At 39.5% G+C, this 21,566-nt stretch overlaps 1 protein-coding gene across 7 annotated transcripts in view; it reads left to right on the top strand.

Annotated features, from left to right (window-relative positions):
• Window positions 1–21,566, top strand: part of FGF12 (fibroblast growth factor 12) — a 585,143-nt gene that overhangs the window by 338,483 nt on the left and 225,094 nt on the right. For all 7 annotated transcript variants that reach the window (XM_043473412.1, XM_043473413.1, XM_043473410.1 and 4 more), the window contains one exon: window positions 20,946–21,056. In XM_043473412.1, coding sequence (XP_043329347.1) covers window positions 20,946–21,056 — 111 coding nt within the window. The remainder of the gene's footprint in view (window positions 1–20,945; window positions 21,057–21,566) is intronic.

Consider the following 21,566-nt stretch of genomic DNA (forward strand, 5'->3'; position numbering starts at 1 on the left):
TAACCCAGTGTTCTTTCTATTGACTGCTTTTGATAGTGTATTGGTGCCAATGTGTAGTGACTAGAAACTAATATCGTTAAAATAGGTAAATAAGGCAGTATTCTTGGATATGTGAAATTTAAGAAAAATCCACAATTATTTGTGTGTGTGTGATGGCTGTGTTATGAACGTAAAGCATACCATTCTAGGAAGTAGGCACTTGTAAATATCATTGTTTTGTTGAATATTTGTAAAAGAGTTAAAGTTTTTAGTGTTCCTTTTGTCCTTACTGCAGATATCAGGGTACAAAGAGACATTTTTTACATTCTGCCTAGGTTATCTCCGGAATGTATGTTATAATTTGTATTTATTGACATATTACATGGATAGTTGTATACACATGTATTTATTACCCAGTTGAGCTTCCCTGGTAAGGAATCCACCTGCCGATGCAGGAGACCCAGGTTTGATCCCTGGGTCAGGGAAGATCCCCTGGAGAAGGAAATGACAACCCACTCTAGTATTCTTGCCTGGGACATCCCACAGACAGAGGAGCCTGACAGGCTACAAATCATGGGGTTGCAAGAGAGTCAACATGAATTAGTGACTAAAGCAAATAATGCATGAGAAAAAGTAGGTATGAATGAAGCTAGATAAGAAGTGTTTCTTGTTCTGCAGAGTTGGAAGAAAGATTAAAAATGCAAGATAGAACAAATAAATATTATTTCTTAAATTAGAATGTATACTTACACCAGTTATGGAATATTCTTAGCCATTTTCCTAAAACATAAAAAATGAATGCTGGCTCTATTGCATTTAGAAATCTGAATAAAGCTTACTAAAATTATGTTTATCAAGAGTTGAGGATTTATTTGTTCAGCTTGTAAGTGCAAAGTAGTCATGTCCATATCTTTGAATTTTTAGAAAAGCTATTTTAATATTTAGGAGAAAGCTTGGGTCTAATTTTGATGAATGTATATATAAGAAAAGTTATTTTTGCACTGGGGTTCTAACCCCTCACTTGCAAAAGAAAGAAAGGGAATAAGAATTGTTTTCTCAACTAGGGGTTTGTAGTCTTTTAGGAAAAATGATATCTGTTTATATGTATTATTTTCCTTAAAGCAATCAAATATATAAAAAGTTACTTTTCCTTTCAGGTTTAAAGTTTAGAAACATATAAATAATGAGCTCCCTACTGTACTCCAGTCTCCTTGATTATTAGTTCCTGGCTGTTAGGCTCTCGATTACTGAATGAATGGCTCTCTGACACATAGAAGAGATCAGATAAGTGTGCTTGTGACTTTAGTCCTTAAAGGTGTTTCTTGGTTTTCTCTTAATTTGATGGCACAGTTGTAACTCCAGTGATGGTTTTGAAGATTACAGAGTTTCAATGTTACCCTTGTTATGTGCCATTTGTTAAAGACAGAAAGCATAGGAAACATGGATGTTGAAATGATAAGACTTTGAGAATTATAATCTGAGCTGTTACAAAAGGACTCTGCTTCCCATTTAAAAATAGATGGTTCTGCTAGAGAGAGTATAACAACAACAGCAAAAATTGAAATGCATAGTTGAGCTGAAAACCAAAGAGGGGAACTCCTCGGCTGCCAGAAATGAAGAGGTATTTATATTCATGGAGATGAGCAGAAACTGATTTCATATGCCTCGTGGGGGATTATAGAACCAGACATGGGAGTTGATAGTTGGACACTGGGGTTAACCTGCATGCACGCACAGGGGGTGGGTCCTCAGATCTGTATTAGGCAGACTGGAATGTGGAAGAGACACGGCTCTGTCTGAAAAATGGGGAGTTAGGAACATTCTCCCCCTGTCAAGGAAAACTGAAAGGAATTTGACGCTTATATAAGGTTGTCAGTGTCACCTTACAGTGTTACCTGTAAGGAATTAGAAACCTTGAACAGGACCACTTCCTGGAGCGAGGTCTGAAATCACATTTTAAAATTTTAACAATATCTCCCTGTTAAGCAAGATTTCCAGTCTGAGAAGTTAATGTAAGAACTTCTCTGCAGTTGAAGAAGTCCACAAAGTATCATGACAAGCCAACGTAAATCCTTCCTCACGGTTTCATAGTTCAAGGCAGTACAAAACAACTTTCATTTAAGAAAATCTTAAATAGAAACCATGCAAAGACAGAACACCACTAATTGTAGAATTTATATCCCTGAATTCTGGGTACTAGATCAATCTAAACTAAATTTTAAATTAAGAAAGTTTTAAATATTTAATAATTAAAAGAAGCAGAAACTGTAAGCAGAAATAGAGCAGTATGGAAAAAAGTAGACTCCAAATATAAAAATAGCTATATAGTAATTTCAGTGGTAAGAAAAAATATGCATGTGTTCAAAAGCAAACTATACCCAAGTGAAGAGAAAATATTTGAATTGGAGATGAAATCAGAGAAATCACTCAGGATCAGAGAGGTAGAAATCATTGAATGAGAATTTAAGATATATTGGGTATATAAGGAGACGTTCCAACATGCATGACACAGGAGTTCTGGAAAATAAGAAGTATAATGTTAGATTATCTACATTAGAAAGACGTAAAACAATTTTCAGAACTGAAAAATTCATGTGATCTTATCCCATGAGTTCTTAATAATTTCTCATTTGAATTGTACTAAAGCCATATTACAGTGAAGATGAAAATATCTTAAAAGTGACCAGAGGGAAAAAGATTAACCACTAGTGGACCATAAGTTGACCTACTGCCTACTTGTCATCAGCAATAGTGGTTGCTAGAAGACAATGGGATAGTATTTTTAGAATGCTGGGAGAAAGTAACCATCATTTGATACAGCATATCCATTTAACTACAGTTCAGAAGAAAGAGAAAAGCAATTTCCATGGCATAGACTGAGAAGCTTGACCATTTACAAGTTATTCTTGTGCCAAGTTGTGCCAAGTCACTTAGTTGTGTCTGACTCTTTGCGACCCCCTGGACTGTAGCCCACTAGGCTTCTCTGTCCATGAGATTCTCCAGGCAAGAATACTGGAGTGGGTTTCCATTTCCTTCTCCAAATTCTTCTTATTGATTCACAAAGGCAAAGTTGAATCTAGAGGGAAGGGGTTAAAAGTACAATGGTGAGCAAAAAGTATGGAAAACATGTTGTTATATTTACTATGTAATCATTGATAAAGATCCTAAGGCAAAGTTTTCATGGACTTAAAAAGAAGCTAGATGTCTATTTGGTGATAGAAATGAAATGAGAGGATTTTAGATTTGGAAGATGCTTGCATTATTTGGTAGAAGCTCAATGGTAATACTTATCCTTGGAGTTTGTTAAATAACAAATTTATGTTAAAAATATTTAAAGTAACTACTAAGTTGATAGGAATAGACTGTACTTTCCAAATTAAGACAAGGGGGAAAATTAGGAAGTGAATAAAGAAAACTAAATCAACCCAATTGAAAGAACATAAGGATAAGTAAGGGCTTCCCAGGTGGTGCTAGTGATAAAGAACCTGCCTGCCAATGCAGAAAATGCAAGAGGCAGGTTCACTCCCTGGGTCAAGAAGATCCCCTGGAAGAGAGGGCATGGCAACCCACTCTAGTATTTTTGTCTGGAAAATCCCATGGACAGAGGAGTCTGGCAGGTTACAGTCCGTGGAATGGAGCAGAGTTGGACATGACTGAAGTGACTTAACATGCACTCATACAAGGATGAGTAAAAAAGGAAAGAAATGTAATGTAAATAGGAAACACAAACTATGATGATGGAAATAAAAACAACTAAATCAGAAATTACAATGAATGTGAAGTGATTATAGTCATCTCTTAAGGAACTTTTGGATCAGATAAAAATTGAAAATCCAAGCATGCAATGTTTATATAATGTTGGTGAGATAGTCAGATTGCTGAATGGTACACACAGCAAGATAGTTTTTATGTAAAAATGTACAATGCACAAAATAGCACTAAATATTTTGAGGGGATACGTAAAGAGGGAGTAAAGGAGCAAACATATAACAAGAAAGCTACACATACCGAATTCAGAAATGTGGTTGGGTGTGGTTCGGAAGGTAATGGAATGGACTTAAGGAGATGCTTAGAATATTTTAATTATATAAAAAGACGAGGCAATTATGGAAAATGTTAGTATTCATTACATGTGGATGGTGAGTTCATAGATATTTGAGAGAGAGGAGAGAATGGAAGCCTGCACTGTGGATTTTGGAGCCAGACTTCCTGAGCTCAAATCGTAAAAGCCCTTTTACTTATGAAATGTGGGAAATTGGGCAGTTACTTTATTTGTTTGTGCCTTAATCTCGTCACTGTAAATGAAGAGAAACACAAAACCAAACCAAACAAAAACAAAACCAAAAAAATCCTTGTAGGACTGTTGTAAAGTTTGAATTAATAAATACTTTGAATCAAAATCATTTGGTAGTCCCTGGTTCATGTTAACTCATTTATTGAGGTTATTATTATCTGTTTTTCACATATTTGAAATGTTTATTTCATGTTAAAAAGAGAATTCAAAGGAATTTGTTAATGAGTGTGTAAACTTACAATTAATTTGCAAATTATAATCATGATAAACTTCACCAAAACTTAAAATCACTGATCAAAATTCTTACACAGCATATCATAAAGTTTATAGAGCCTGAATGGAAACTTAAAAGAGAAAGTCTCATGAACATTCTATCTAATTTGGTTTCCTTTTTATGACAATAAAGATGATCCACATGCAGAATGGGTTTTGTGTGAATACTTGGAAAGAGCTTCACATTTATTCTCCTAACTCGTCATTTAGAAACAAAACACAGCGATTCTAAAATTAAGCTGGTTTTTTATAGAATAAAGTGAAAGATTTTGAAGTATCAAATAGAAATTATATTTTTTCCTGCAAAAGAAAATGAATTTTTAATTCTGTAGCACACAGATAAAATTTAATGTATGTTTTAATGTTTACTTGTTTTTCCAAACAAACATATGGCCATTTAAAATTTTACTTGTTGACAGATTGTGCCTTTTGTTACTAGAATGTGTCATATACCAACGGGAAATCATTGGCAATTTTTAAAGTAGGTAATGGTATTAAAGTCAAGCTGGCCTCCTCTACAAAGTTTGGGAGAACCACTGGCTATGAATAATCCCTGTAGCACTGAACCCTGAGGTATGTGCTTCTTGGCTTTGGTCGGGAGAGAAGCAGGCTTTTTTGCTTTTGTTTTTCCATGGATGTTCCATGATCACTCTTGCGAGTACTGTCTTGACACTCTTGTCTGATACCACGGGCTCATGGAATTTTCATCTATGCATCTATAGTGGCCCCTCATAATCATTCACAGTGACAATTCCTTTACTTCTCTTTCAATTACTTCCAAGTTGAAAGCAAGAGCCTCCCAAGGTGAATTTGAGGTATAGCATATACCTTAAATATGAATTTGATCCATATTTACATCACAAGTGTACCATCCACATTTGATAGCTATCTCTACTTTTTATGTATTTATTATTATATCATGTAATTATTGAATTGCATTGTTACAGTTTGTGTGATTATATTTTAAATAGAATTTTAACAATCTTTATTAACATATGGTGATATAATCTCTAAAAACTTCTTATTAAATATACTTTTTTCATTTTTACTTTAATTCATTGCAAAGAGCTTGTTGTCTCTATTTATACTTATAAGTCCCTTAGGTTTCTGGGATTATAAATTTCCAGACACTGATTTATTCCCAAACTGTCATTTTATAGTTGAAATCTGAATCCTAGAGAGAGGAAACCAGTACATTGAACAAATACGTGTTTGCTCCTTATGGTGCGTTAGTGGCACTGCGTACTGGGTATATATAATGTGAGGGGTAAGACCAACACGACCTCACCCTCCTGGGTGCTACAGAGGAGGAAATAGATATTAAACAAATATAGGAAAATACGTGTCTAATTACACATTGGCATGTATGCTATGAAGGGGGAAAATTGATGTATTGGCAGAGAATCTGAATATAAAGACAGATTTAGGTTGGGGGCTCAAGAAAGACCTCTGTGGAGTGACATATAAGCTAAAACCTGAGTTTATTTTAGGAAGAAATCAATCCAGGCAAAGGGAAATGCATGTGCAAAGATCAAAAGAAGGTGAGGGTGGGATGTTTCGAGAGAACAGCATCGAAACATGTATATTATCTAGGGTGAAACAGATCACCAGTCCAGGTTGGATGCATGAGACAAGTGCTCGGGCCTGGTGCACTGGGAAGACCCAGAGGAATCGGGTGGAGAGGGAGGTGGGAGGGGGGATCGGGATGGGGAATACATGTAAATCCATGACTGATTCATGTCAGTGTATGACAAAAACCACTACAATATTGTAAAGCAATTAGCCTCCAACTAATAAAAATAAATGGAAAAAAAAAAAAAGATCTTTAGGTCTGAAGGGAATGAAGGCACATGTGCCTAGAGCTTAGTGAGCCAAGGAGAAAGTAAATTGTGATGATGATGAAATGGTAGACAGGAGCCAGATGGTGCAAAACTCTCCAGGCCATGCTTAGGGTTTGATGTTTTATTGTAAATGAAATGGGAAGCTATGAAAGGGTTTAAGCAGGAGAGTGACGTGATCCAACTTATCCTGTAAAATATTAACTGCAGTAATGGTGTGGTTTGGAAGGGAAATAGAGTAAGAGTGTAGGTGAATGTTGGAGGAATCTAACTGGGAGCTGTGATGGCTTGGATCAAGGTGTTGACGGTGGGGATGGAGAGGAGCCAACAGTTGGAAAGAAACCCCAGGTGTCTGGATCTCCTGACCCATACTGTATTGCACCATCCTGCCTGGCCTGAAATTGCCACTGAGTTGAAGCTGATCAATGTGCTGCTGGCACTCTAAATGGCTCTTCTGCAGAAAGTATTATTACCTCTCCAACTCTCTCTGGTTGACTCTGCAGACTTTTCTTGGCGGATGCTATAAAAAAGATGACAGACAAAGATCACATTTTACAACAATAGCATTTTACCTGCAGGTAATTTAGATTTGTGGTATATGAGGGAATTCCCCAAGCTTGCCAAGTTGGATGAAAAGATTTCCTCTGAGATACATGACAGTTTTAGGACAGGTCCAACAGTGCTGCTCCTCTGATGTCAGGGAACTGTCATGCCTGCGCTCCTCTGTTCATTTATTTCTGGTGCCAAAAGATGTGTCTATGAAAAAGAGGCCTTAAGACTAACTGAGAAGATCTTTCTATGCCAAGCGAGGATGCTATTATTACAGAAGACTCTTTGGATGCATGGAAGTGTCTATACTCCCCTTTCCCTCTTTTTTCCTTTTTGTACTGGGATGCCAAAAGTTTAACTCCAGCTTAGCGTTTGCTGTTTATTCTAGGTCCATCACTTCATAGGTTTGTACCATTTCTGTGAGCTGATCACCAAAGGGAAAGAAGAGAGGACTATCAGCATGTTAGATTTCTTCAAGAGACAACTGATTAGCGGGGAGAAGGTGTACAGAGCCGAGGGTTCTGGCTTCGACCCCTGGTTCTGATGTTATTACCTCTGTGATTTAGAACAAGTGATTTAACCTCTGTAAGCCTCAGTTTCCTAGTCTAAAAAAAGGCCCAATATCTGCCTTCAGTTATTTCTTTGAGAATTCAAAGAGGTAGTCCACGCAAATACCACTTGGTATGTGGTATGTGTGAGTGTGTGTGTGCTAAGTCCCTTCAGTCATCCCCGACTCTTTGCAACCCCACGGACTGTAGCCTACCAGGCTCGTCTGTCCATGGAATTCTCCAGGCAAGAAACTGGAGTGGGTGGCTATGCCCTCCTCCAGGGGATCTTCCTGACCCAGGGATCAAGCCTGAGTCTCTTATGTCTCCTACATTGACAGGCGGGTTCTTTATCATTAGCACCGCCTGGAAAGCCCCTGGTATGTGGTAAATGCTTGGCAATTGTTATCAGTGAATGAAACTCAGGAGAATTTGCCCATTGCTACTGCTCCTAATATCGGTCTTCCAAACCATATTAATTCTATCTTGAGAGTTAAATCTACTGCACAATCAAGGCTACTTGTAGGTTGTTGAACAATGTGCATTCTTTTTTAAAACATTAAAAAAATTATTACAGTTTTTAAAGATTACTTTCCATTTAAAGTTATTACAAAATATTGGTTATATTCCTTGTGTGGTACAATACATCCTTGAGCCTGTCTTACACCAAACTGTCTGTGCCTCCCACTCCCACGCCCCTATATTGCCCCTGCATTCCACTGGTGCAGTGTATATTCTTTGTTAACAAATTTATTTATTTTTAATTGAAGGATAATTGCTTTGCAATACTGTGTTGGTTTCTGCTATGCATCAGCATGAATCAGCCATAGGTATACATATGTCCCCTCCCTCTTGAACCTCGCTCCACTTCCCACTGGTACAGTATATATATTCATAATTCCTCAGAACAGTCTTCAGAAATAGGTCCTAGTCATTCAAACGATTTCGCCAGAAGCAAAGTATGCCTGTGTACAAAGAAATGAAATAGCTTTCTGGATACCACACAGCTCATTTGGGACAAGGCCAGGACACCTGTGAGAGGTATGAAAAAATGGTTTTATTTAAAGGGACACAGCACAGAAGGATCATGGTCTGTTAAAAAGCCCCAGTTCCAGGTATTAGCTGTAATGGAGTTTCTACTCTCTTCTGTGTTCTACTTCTTCATCTGTAGAATTAGATCATTTTGAAGGACTTTTCTGGTTCTAAAATCTTAAGATTGTAGGATTATCTTCCTGTTTGAAATATCTCATGATTTTCATTCTCTCGGAGCTCATTCTTGAGTTGCCTGGAAGACAATGCTCATTTCAGGTCCCCTTCCCTGGATAATAGTGTAAGGAAGACCAAGGACTGTGACTCAGTGAGGGTGACCAGAATCAAACCCTCCTTCATGAATGCAAATCATTAGAAAGGCAAAGAAGTCATTTGGGTTCCTAGGAATGCTCACATTAAGCTTTTTCTATCCTCATATTTCATGATATTCCATGGTATTCTACACTGACACAGGGCTCCCTTAAAAGCCTAATGATAGATTCTTATTTGGAGAAGGAGAGGTCATACAGTTTTCCAGAGCTGAAGGGAGTCTACACATGTTCCATCTAGCAAGCCCACCAAGCAACTACAGTCCTCAGGCTGACCTTCTCTCCACCTTCACTGCTGCTCCCTCCCTAAGGCTTCACTATATGTCAGTGGCTTCCTGTGTGGCTTCTAGGACCACAGAACCATGTACTCTGAGCCATCCTTCTCTATTGTTCCTCAGCATGGCTTTCTAAAATACTGCCCTCATAATTTATTCCCAGGCTTAAAATCCTTCAGTTTCCTTACTGACTGATTCCATGCTACTGATGTTTGTCTTTCTCTGAAGTGGGTGGAACAAGACAAACTTGTTATGTGGATATTTTAATTTTTGTGTGTTTTTAGTATTGGTATTTTTTAAACACTTGAGCTTTAATTTATAATATATGTATAATGTATGTAGTAGTACCTACATGTAATTTATAAATAATAAATATATAGTGAAAAGTCACTCAGTCGTGTCCAACTCTTTGCAACCCCATGGACTGTAGCCCACCAGGCTCCTCCATCCATGGAATTTTCTAGGCAAGAGTACTGGAGTGGGTTGCCATTTCCTTCTCCAGGGGATCTTCCCAACCATTAACAAAATTCAGGTCTAGCAACTTGCCACTCGAAAGCCAATATGCAGGAGGCCAGATTTATGGAAAGGAAAGTTTGCTTTTTTTTTTTTTTTTTAGTCTTATTTGTATCTTTGGATTTTTAAAAATTTTGTTTGAATATAGTTGATTTACAATGTTCGTTACAGGTGTATAGCAAATTGGCTGACTTATACATATACACATTTTTTTTTCAGGTTCTTTCCCCGTATAAGTTAATATGGAACACTGAGTTGAGTTCTCTGTGCTACAAACATTAGGCCCTTGTTGGTTATCTACCTTATATATAGTAAAGTGTGTATATTAATAACAAGCTCCTGATTTATCCCTCCCCCATACTGTTTCCCTTTTGGTAACCATAAGTTTGTTTTGAAAGTTTGCTTTATTTTGGAGGCTGGCACCTGGTAGGGAGGGTAGACTCATGTCCAAAGGCCAACTCCCCCGACAGTCATTGGACAAGCGCTTTTTAAAGGGGAATTTCAGGGGTATATGGACAGAGGGAGGGGGCTATATGCAGAAAAAGCATGGCCAGCTCCGACAGTCACAATCGTCTTGAAGTTAGTCGTGCGGTGGTCTGATCAGCATCCTCTTGACTGTTCAAAGTTCAGTTAGTCTTCAGTTTCAGGGTCCGTTTGTTTCCATCTCTCTGAGGCCAGTTCTCAGAATTCTGGCAGCTTATATCATGTCTAGTCTAGTCACCATGTAGTTAACTTCTTCCACCTGGTGGGGGTTTCAGTGCGTACAAAACAACTCAAAGGATATGGCTCCGAAGATTATCTATCGTCCTTGATGAAGAACTGAAAGTCCTTGACTTTATTTAATGACTAAGCTATTATTATTTGGTCTTGTTTGACTGCTTTTTCTGTTTCTGTATTTTCTCATTTTTCTGATTAAATTTCTTCTTTGACTAAAGTTTTTCTGCAGACAAAAGGCAGGCAGAGGTCCATGGCAGGGGATGGTTTCTGTCCTGGGAAGCCCTCACAGGGCCCTGCTTTTTTCATATGGAGGTTGTAGATTTAACATTTCACAGATAGAGATATATACTCGAAAGAGTTTGGAGCTCATTGCTTTAAAGGATAAAATATATGTTATTAGCTCCTTAAAGAACCTCAAGTGTCTTGGGTCCATACTTCCCTTCTGCTGTCACCTCCAGCCCCTGTGATCACCCTTTTATTTCCCCATACCGTGGCCTCTCTCGGGCACTCGTCCACTCTGAATATGCTCAGCTTGTGCGTCACATGGGGCTGGCCGTCCTGCTAATACTGCTCAAAGCACAACTGCCCTGCCTATTCAAGGCCAAGTCTGAAAAGTCGAAGCCTTTCTTTACTGCTTCTTGTCCTAGAACCCACCACCCCAGGTCAGCTTAGCAGCCTTGCTCTGTGATTTCATGGCGTTTTGTCTGTGTCTCTAGGACAGCACTTTCCTTGTTCACTGGTTTGGTTTATGGTGTGTGTGCCTCGGCGACGAGGCTGTGCGTGCTGTCACGGCAGGACTTGCATCTTACTCATCTTTGTACCCAGCACCTAGTGCACGTTGGAAGTCAGTAAATGGTATTTGAGTTATTTTAAATTTCCACGAACATCTTCCTCTAGAGAGGAAACTGGGAGGGATGGGGTTAATGATACAAGGAATAAAATTGGCTCAGCACAGAAACCCCATCTGATGGGCATTTCCCTGCCCTGCTTCTCTGATCTTCCCCATCTTCCCAGCTCAGACTGCTTTAGTGAAGCGGATACTTTGGAAAGCCGTGTCCTTTCTTTCCATTTAGCTTTGAGGCAGCATGAAGGTTGAGAGTTGCCTGTCTCAAGGTCACTGGATTGCGGCTGAAGTGGGAGGCAACTCAGGGCTTTGGAGTCTGTGCAGTTTATGGAAGGATGCTGCTGTGCTTGTCAGACTGTGTTCAGTGTGGAGGGGCTGAGACTGAAAAGGGGAGGAAAGACACTGCAAGTATTCAAAGGCTTTACACAGCTCTCTTACAAATGAGGAGCTCCTCTAAAAGTCACCCTCACAGTGGAAAATCCCAGGTATCGCTTACATCCTTTCTGTCCACATGCAAACATCCTGTACCTACTCTGTGCCTGGCCCTGTGCTGGGTGTTGGGACAGGGTCGTGAATCATTCCAGATCCTTGCCCTTGAGGAGCTAAACCTAGTTCAGCAGCTTGAGACAGAGCATAAGCAAACAGCTGTGAAGGTGTGGGGAGTCCTCGCCTGTGCCTGAGGGAGTGATTAATTTAGCCTCAGGGCGTCAGGGAAGGCCCAGTGGAAGACAGCCTGGAGGGGTGGGGCCTAAGCAGCAGATGAGGTGTGAATTTCAGGCAGCAGGAACTACATCATCAGGGTCTAGAGCAAGGGTCGGCCAACTTTTTCTGGAAGGGGCCTGTTAGTAAATATTTTAGGCTTTTCAGGCTGTAGGACCTCTGTTGCAAGTACTCATCTCTGTTGTTGTAGCACAGAAGTAGCCAGGGGCAAATGTGTGAATGGAGGAGCATGGGCTGTGTTCCAATAAAACTTTATTTACAGAATTGGCAGCAGCAGGGCTGTAGTTTGCCAGCTCCTGGTCGAGAGGAGGATCTTCAGAGAGCCTCTCATCTGCTGGTTCCCAGTCTTTTCAAGCATTAGGATTACTTTGCATTTCCTGTCCCTGTCTCTGCGTGCTCTTAGCTCTTACCCCAGGGCTCTTCATCAGGTCTTGGTCAAGTCCGCTGCTAACCATACTGTCCACAGTAACACTCTCATCCCCTGGGTCCTCCATCCTTTTCCATCGCCTTCATTTTGTCACGGTACCTTTACAACAGAAAACTGTTGTATGTGAATTGTTGGTTTCCATCTTGTCTTCTGTGTTGGAATGTAAGCCATGAGGCTTGTGCTCTGCTGTACTCAGCGCTGTGCTGGAACCTGGAGTGTGCATCTTGTCTGCTCCAGCGCTGCATCCAGTGAGGTCAAATGATAGTTGTCAACCAGCCATGATGGGAAGATTGACCCCTTAGAAATCAGTCCCATGAAAATCAGGTTTGGGGCATTTTTTTTTTTTAAGAGCTGTTTTATGAGCATATCACTAGTTATCCCCTCTACCTAGAATAACTACTGGAAAGTCTGGTGCTCAGTACATGCTTGTTTTTTGGATAAAATGTGCTGTTAGTATCTGCTGGTTGAGAAAATAGATTCGCACTTATAAATACAGAGTCCTCTTTCAATTATTATTGTTACAGGGGATTTCCGTGGCCTTGGGGAGGGTAACTGCTGATGGCATCTGTCACCTTCACGTGACCTGCTAGAGGACTGAGGACTCAGGACAAGACATGGCAGTCTTCACCCCACTGAGCAGACAGATTCTGCTGAGTCTGTGGCTTCCCATGATGTGGCATCTCTGCCTTATTCACTGCACTCTCCTGAGTGAATGTGGGGTCTCAGGCCTGCGTCTTTTTTTCCTAAACAAGTATTTTGAATAAATTCCCCCAGCTTAGTGTGACTGTCATTTTTGCACTGTATTCAGAAGTCCAGATAAATTCTGTCCTCTTTCCAGTGTCTTTCTGTATCAAACTCTGATTTGTCTGGGGCTTTGATGTATGGTATGCAAATGTGCCCTAGTCTATACCCTTTAGCTGTGATTGTCAGAAGTATATCTGTTTATGAACAATTTCCAACCCTGATAATCTAATTTTGAAATCTGCAGCAGTATGAGGCCTGGAAGCACTCGACAAGAATCACAATTTAACAGCCTCTTCAATCTCAGCTCCTTTAAATGGGCAACATTAAACCTTGATACTAAGGGTCTGTTTGTAAGCCCACAGAGACTGATTAAAAAAAAAAAGCACCATCAAATTACCACACAAAGCATGCTTAACATTTACAAAGACCTCTCCATTTGCAGGATGCTTGCTCAACAGTCTTTTCAATTCCCTGTTCTAAGCACACACTAAGAAGTAGAAATGTGAACTTGTGTTTAACCGCCATCTGGCTTATCTCAAAGCTTTCCAGGACCTCAGGCCTGGAAAGGACTTCTCTTTGCCACGCAGAATGCCTTAGCTTTCGGAGATCTCTGTGCCCTTCATTACTGTCCTGACCTGTAGCTTTTTTTCTGCTTCTCTCTGTTTGCTTCTGTCGAGGGCCAACAAACTCACCGTTTTCCTTAGATAGCTTGTTCTCTTTGTGAATACAGTTTACACAAAGGTCCTTTTTCACCTGCCTCCCCATAACGTTCACCCATTGGCCCTAGTTCTGTCCCTCTGGAGCCACTGAGAACAAATTGGCCTTTTCTTACTTCTGTCTTCCTACTACTCTCGAGAAAGTGGGGACAGCTCTCACGTACCCTGAGTCCTCCCTGTGCAGGCTGCATATCCACTGTTCATTCAACCATTCTTCATGTGACAGTCCTTTGTACCCTCTTTATTTGGCTCCTATTCCTCTGGACATGTTTCATTTTCACCAGTGTCTTTCTTAAAGGGACCCAACAGAGCCGGAGAATGGCTCTCTCTTCCTTAACTAATTCTGGAACCTTGGGTAAGTGAATCACAATCATCTCACCTGACCGATGAGAAAAAGTACCTTACACATTCAGTAGTGAGTATCAGGTACAACTGTAGTAAAATCATAGAGGAAATGTCTGGTAGGAAGTAGATGGGTTCAGCCATTATTATCATAATAAGTACTGTTACTTGTCTGGATATGACTTCCATAACAAAATTGGGATCACTCTTATATTTTTTATTTTACATTGGAGTTTACATGGGGACACTTTCTCTAAATTTAGGTGCAAATGTTGAACAGGTTGGCCCTAGATAAACACAGTCCAATTTTAGTATCATATGTATGTATATATGGGGCTTCCTCGGTGGCTCAATGGTGAAAAATCCGCCTGCCATTGCAGGAGATATGGGTTTGATCCCTGGGTTGGGAAGATCCCCTGGAGAAGGAAATGGAAAATCCCATGGACAGAGGAGCCTGCTGGACTACAGTCCATGGGATCACAAAGAGTTGGACATGACTTAGCAACTAAACAACAATATGTAATATATATTTTATATTGACATATTTTATATGTGTGCAAATATGTTAATATCAAATATATGCGCACACACACACACATACATATATATTTCTTGCAGCTTCCTATAACCCCTTTCCTTTGTCACTCCCACACTTCAATAACTGATGTGACTGATGCACACCTAGGTGCTCCCCTTCCTCCTTCTCATTTCTTCTCTGCTTTCCTCTCCTCCCCCACCCCACCCACCCTGGCTAGTCCCAGTTCTGAAGCCCACACAAGCTCCAGATTATGTCATGGATGTTCTTTGGAAAGGAAAGGTTGATGTTCATTCAGTATATCAGAAAGAAGTCTTATCCTAACTCATCCATGTGTTGGCTGGATGACCTTGGACAAGACATTTTCCCTCTGAGGCTCAGTTTTTATTTTCTGTCTTTGATGTTAATGAAAGAAGGTATTTTGAAGAATGAAGGTGTTGGCTTCCAAGTTCCTTTTCAGTTCTAAAATTCATTCTGATTCCTACAATCTAGTATTCATTTGAGATGTGTGATCAGGTTCCCTCGGCTCTGACTGTGCTCTGATTTCAAGTATATACTTAGGTAACAACCTCATAGCACCACACATTAAGGCAGCAGGAATGTCTCGATAACTCCTTCAGGTATCAGCTTTTCTGAGTGGCTTTGGAGTCAAACACTCTGTGGAAATTGACAGGTCATTCTGAAGGGAATCAGTGCTAAACTTGAGGTCCTATGCTTTACTTTATTTTTTTACCAACCTCTTTGAAGGTAACATTTTTTACTTGCTTTTGCGGCCATAATTATTATTTTTAATAAAGTTTTTACTTTAAAATGCTTTTACATTTATAGAAAGATTAAAATAGTACAAAAAGTTCCCATGTATCCTACACCTAGTTTCCCATATGAACATCTTACATTCATTTGGTATACTTGTGACAATTAGTGAATTGGTATTGATACATTATGATTAACATAGTTCAGTTCAGTTCAGTCGCTCAGTCGTGTCCGACTCTTTGCGACCCCATGAATCGCAGAACGCCAGGCCTCCCTGTCCATTGCCAACTCCCGAAGTTTACTCAAACTCCATCGAGTTGGTGATGCCATCCAGCCATCTCATCTTCTGTCGTCCCCTTCTCCTCCTGCCCCCAATCCCTCCCAGCATCAGGGTCTTTTCCAATGAGTCAACTCTTTGCATGAGGTGGCCAAAGTACTGGAGTTTCAGCTTCAGCATCAGTCCTTCCAATGAACACCCAGGTCTGATCTCCTTTAGGATGGACTGGTTGGATCTCCTTGCAGTCCAAGGGAAAGTCCATACTCTATTCAGATGTCCTCAACTTTTGCCTAATGTCCTTTTTCAGTTCCAGGGTCACATCAAGGACACCACTTTGCATTTGTTGTTGTATCTCCTTAGGCTCCTTTTTGCTGTGACATTTTCTCAGAATTTCTTTTTTTTTTCTTTTAATTTTTTGACAGTTTCAAGGGGTACTGGTCAGTTGTTTTGTAGGATATCCTTCAGTTGAGATTTGTTTGATGTTTTTCTCATGATTTGACTGGGGTTATGGGTTTTGGGGAGGAAGATCACAGAGGTAAAGTGCCATTCACATCATACCAAGAGTAGGTACCATCAGCATGTTTCATGACTGTTGACCTTAACCCTGACGCCCTGGCTGAGATAGCATTTCATTTGTCAGATTTCTGCAGTGATGTAACCTCCCACCCTCCATCCCCTTTTCATATTCTCTTAGGAAGGAAGTCACTATGTACAACCACTGCTAGTTCTTATTCACCTGATTGTCCAGGGTGGGTATTTCTGATGGCTGTAGTCTTTTTTTCCACCAGAATTCTCCTATTTTGTTGACATCTTCTAGGGCTTTGTCATCTAAATCCAGCCAGCAATAAGGAAGGGAAAATGTGGAGGAGAATGTTTGCTTTTAAAAGCCTTGGCCTGAAAATGGCACACATCACTTCCACTTAACATTCCATATGACACTCATTCATCTGCCAAACCTAACTGCAAGCGAGGCTAGGACATATGGTCTAGCTGGGTGCCCAGGAAAAAGAGGAAATGGATTTTGGAGAAAATCTAGCAGTATTTGCTACACTACTTCAGAGTACAAAAGGGAATAAACCAAACCCATGTCTTCTCACCATCTAATAATATAGCCATCATTTCATTAAAAAATGAAAATATAATGGAAAACATAATCTTAGAATCAAGGAGAATCATATAAATTGAATATAAAATTAGCTTAATAAAACTTATTCCATTGACCTTATTTTTCTTATTTCACTGTTGACCTATGAACATTTGTTGAGAATAGGCGGTTACCTACATGTCAGCATTTGAAAACTTCTGCCATATATTATACCTGGGCCAGATTCTGCATCATTCCCAAAGTCTGCCATGCTGTTTTTTCCTTTACCCATTGTTTGTCTGCAGTGCTCTTCCTGTGGTTTCTTTGCCTATGAAAGTGCATTCACTCTTCAAGTGACAGATGAGGTGCCTTCATCAAGCCTCAAGACAGAATTAGTCCCTTGCTCCTTATGGTATCATGTCACTCTGCTTCCATTAATAATTTAACAGTTACCCACACTAGTATTATATATATGTATGTTTCATGCATTAGACTAGGTGCCCCCTGAGGACAGCACAGGTCTTATTGATTTGTTAGATCCCTAAGCATAGTCTGAAAAATATAAAGCATGTTTGTTGAATGCACCCAGAATGTTAGATGTCCCAAAAAGTGGTCTCATTTTTAAACCTCTTTCTTTAAAATACAACAAAACACTTTCTTTTATTCCCCCAATTATAAAAGTGATCCTCCGTTATGACAGCCACACCTTCCTGGTAGAGGTGATTTTGAACTGAGCCTGGAAAGGTTGATAGGGTTTGGTGATAATAAAGGTATAGCCCTGTCAGGAATGCCATACTGCTTTCTATGACACATCCTAGGTTCAGAGCATTTATTTAATAGATGATCAGATCTCCTTTGAAACAGCTGTAGTGTAAAACATTCACTTTCATAAATCATCATATAATTAAAACTCAGACTCTAAGCTTGTTCTGGCACTGCTTCTGGGCAGTCGAGGTTGATGTACAAGCCCAATGCTCATTATCTTGAACAGGAGTTACCAACCTGAATTCCCAGGGTCCCAACAGAGAGATAACTTCACCATAGCAAAAGAAGTGTTTAATTACCACTACAGAAAGAGGAGCATGGAAAAAAAAAATCATTTTCAGACTTTAATGATTCAGCTGCCATGGCTCTCATTACCAGCCAAAACATGACTTCTTAAGGTGATCTGATCAAGTTTATTAGAAATAAAGTATGAATTATAAGACAGTTGTCCGTTTCTTTCCATCTCTCCCTTTCTATAATCTGCTCTTAGTCTTTTGGTTACTTTAGTGACATTAAGAACTCAATTAATATTTTACTGGAATGTAAATCAGGAGAAAAGTCTATTCGTAAAATGCTGCCTTCATCTCACTTACACTGTTTCCTCAATTTTCAGGGTTGAAAAATTAGACCTTAATTAGAGTTTATAGTATTATGGGGCTTTTCATTTCACACTATTACATTTATTTATTCATCTGAAATTCTAAATGTTGATAGATAGCATAGAATTATTTTTTCCCATTATACAGATCAGGAGAATAGTCTCAGATACTAAGTGACTTGCTCAGGACCCCACAGCAATTGTTGTTCAAAGCTGAGTCTCCTGAGTGCAAATCGAGAGTTGAATGTACCGCAGTAGCATTTACCTGTCAACCAGTTAGCCTTGTGGCAGAAGCTCAGACTTTCTTATTTCCTCTGATTGTAAAAGTGACTCACACATAATAATAGCCAAGTCTTCCTGGGGGAAGTGATCTGGAACTGAGCCTGGGAAGGTTGGTAGGGTTTGATAGATGGTAGGGGTCCAGTATATATTTTTGCATTGAGGTTAGCTAGCTATCAAAACGCGCTCCCCTACATATCCCTTGTTGCGGGGGTGGGGGGGGGGCGGGCATGGAGACAGCACATTCAGAATGGATCTGTGGATTGATTTCTGGCACTCTTTAGAGAAGAAGATTCTCAAGTCAAAGAGACTTTAAGTCATAGTTGCTCAACGTCAATAGAGAATCATAGAAAGGACCTAGATATCACTTACGTTAACTTCCAGATTTTATTGGTGAGGAAGTTAAGGCCTACAAATTATTATTTGTTAATTAAATTTATTTATTTTTAATTGACGGATAATTGCTTTACAGGATTGTGTTGGTCTCTGCCAAACACCCACATGAATCAGCCATTGGTATACCTATGTCCCCACTCTCTCAAATATCCCCGCCACCTTCTTCCTCATCCCACCCCTCTAGGTTGTTACAGAGCCCCAGTTTGAGTAATGCCTACACATTTAAAATATATTGAATTTATTTAACCCATAGTGTTAATACATAGTTATCAATCAGAATGCCTAATTTCCAATTTAATTCTTTTTAATACCCTGCTTCATAATTACCAGTTGGTTTTTTTTTTTGTGGGGGGCATCTTTTCTACTTTTTAGGACTGCCTTGAAGAAGATATGTTTATACAGGCATCGCCTTGCATTCCCAAGTATGTGTGATCTAGTCGTAGGTGTAAAAGACATGATGGTCGTAGGGAGCAGGTCTGTTCCCAAAGAGTTTGTTGCACTGAATCCTTAACTGGAACTCTTACTTAGATTCAACCATCAGTAAATATGTTTAGTTTAACACACAGTACTTAGCATATTGCCTGCTCCCCCATCCAAAAGATATTCTGAATTATTATTGGTTTAATAAGTTGGTGAAGGAACTGACTCTCAGTTGAGATTCATTGATTGCTCTTTTGAGGATAATGCATAACTACATCACCAATCATATGATTCCCATCCTTACCTCATTTTTTTGTCAACAGAAGCAGCATTTTTCTTTTCCCACTAATTTTTATGAAATAGGACAATAAATATAGTACATGTTTGTGTGTGTATGTGCTCAGTTGCTCATTCCTGTCCAATTCTTTGCTACCCCATGGACTGTTGCCCGCCAGGCTCCTCTGTCCGTGGGATTTTCCAGGCAAGAATACTGGAGCAGGTTGCCATTTCCTTTGCAGGGCATCTTCCTGACTCAGGGATTGAACCTGCATCTCCCGCATTGGCAGATGGCTTCTTTACCGTTGAGCCACCTGGGAAGCCCCCTATAAGTGTGCTGGAGTAGTCTAATTTTTACCAAACACTGAAGTAGAGACAAAGATGGTAGTGATATTGTAGAAAACAGATTGTTGCTACAGCTAGTACCCCAGTGAAAAGCTTTAAATATTTATGGTTAGTGGCTATACAAAAATTCAAATGTGTTATACAAAGATCAGTTTGATGGTATTAGTGTGTTGGGAATTTTAAAAGCTGAAGACCACATCTAGTTTGAAATATTTGCAGAAATATATATGGCTTGATTTTTATTTATTTATTTTTTGTACTGGAAAAATGACTCTTGTGGTATTGGGGCTTACTCTGGTGATGTATTTACTGAAGGTGAAATCTGTTTCCACATACTTTCCAGTGACATCTCATGGCCATGGAGGGTTTAACTTTATTCTGTGGATCTCATCCAAGACTGAATTTGGTTAGAATTTTAAAACCAGGGGTTTCTGATAGATAGTTGTCATTCAGCAGAAATAGAAGTCTTCCAGGACCTGATTATAACTGCGGAAAGCTTAGGAAATACACTGGCAGTTTGGTCTGAACAGTATTCTGGAATGGGACCACAAGCTTGGTGGTATATTGAAGCCAGACACTAGATGCACAAGGGAGAGGAATAACTCCTTTTTTAGCACACCTCTGTATTTTCCTAATCATAATTAGCTTTTATTCATTTAGGCTTCCTTTGTGGCTCAGCTGGTAAAAGAATCTGCCTGCAATGTGGGAGACCTGTTTTTGATCCCTGGGCTGTGAAGATCCCCCGGAGAAGGGAAAGGCTACCCACTCCAGTATTCTGGCCTGGAGAATTCCATGGACTGTATAGACCATGGGGTCACAAAGAGTCAGACGCGACTGAGTGACTTTCACTTTCACTTTTATTCATTTACATTTGGTTTACTGTTGCAGAATATTATGGATCTGCCTTTAGAAAGAAAAAAAGTAAAGCTATGTTACCAAAATTCCTCCTTTCCAAATAGCCACTTCAGTATTTAAACCATTGGCATTTATGCATTGACTTACGGGATGTTTTTGATAATTTGCAAGTGTGCATTTTTACAAACCAAATAAAAACTTGAATAATCATTTCATTTTGTTTTGCAGAACCCCAGCTGAAAGGAATTGTGACAAGGTTATTCAGCCAGCAGGGATATTTCCTGCAGATGCACCCAGATGGTACCATCGATGGGACCAAGGACGAAAACAGCGACTACAGTAAGGAACATTAGCTTCGTGCAATCCAATTACAATCAGATGTATGGCTTAGTGTCTCTTAGACTTAAAGCACAGCCAGGCTGCCTTTGGGACTGTTCAACTACTAGTAAGCTAGTTGTCTTTTCCTTTGTCCCTTTTGGTATGATTCCTATAGCAAAGAGACAGTAATGGATAGAACTTATGTACTCAATAAGAAAGTAGGAGGCTTGAAGGAGTTCTGACTGCTCAGTGGACAAAAATTTCCTCTCATTCCATTGTTTGTAGTCAGGATGATGTTAAAGTATTCACGGAAACAAGGCATACTTTCCAGTGCAAGGTAGTGTTTTAATCCTAGAACTGGATAGTAAAAATACTATAATAAGTCTTAGAACATCATTTCTGGAAGACAAAAATTACTTCTCAAAGTAAATATTGAATATATACATTTGTATATTACATGTTATTTTATCTTGACTGAGGCCAAATTTATTGATTTTAAAATAAAACTATATTAAAATATTATATTTTACA

Source organism: Cervus canadensis, chromosome 7 (assembly GCF_019320065.1).
Source record: "Cervus canadensis isolate Bull #8, Minnesota chromosome 7, ASM1932006v1, whole genome shotgun sequence".
NCBI classification, from domain to species: Eukaryota; Metazoa; Chordata; class Mammalia; order Artiodactyla; family Cervidae; genus Cervus; species Cervus canadensis.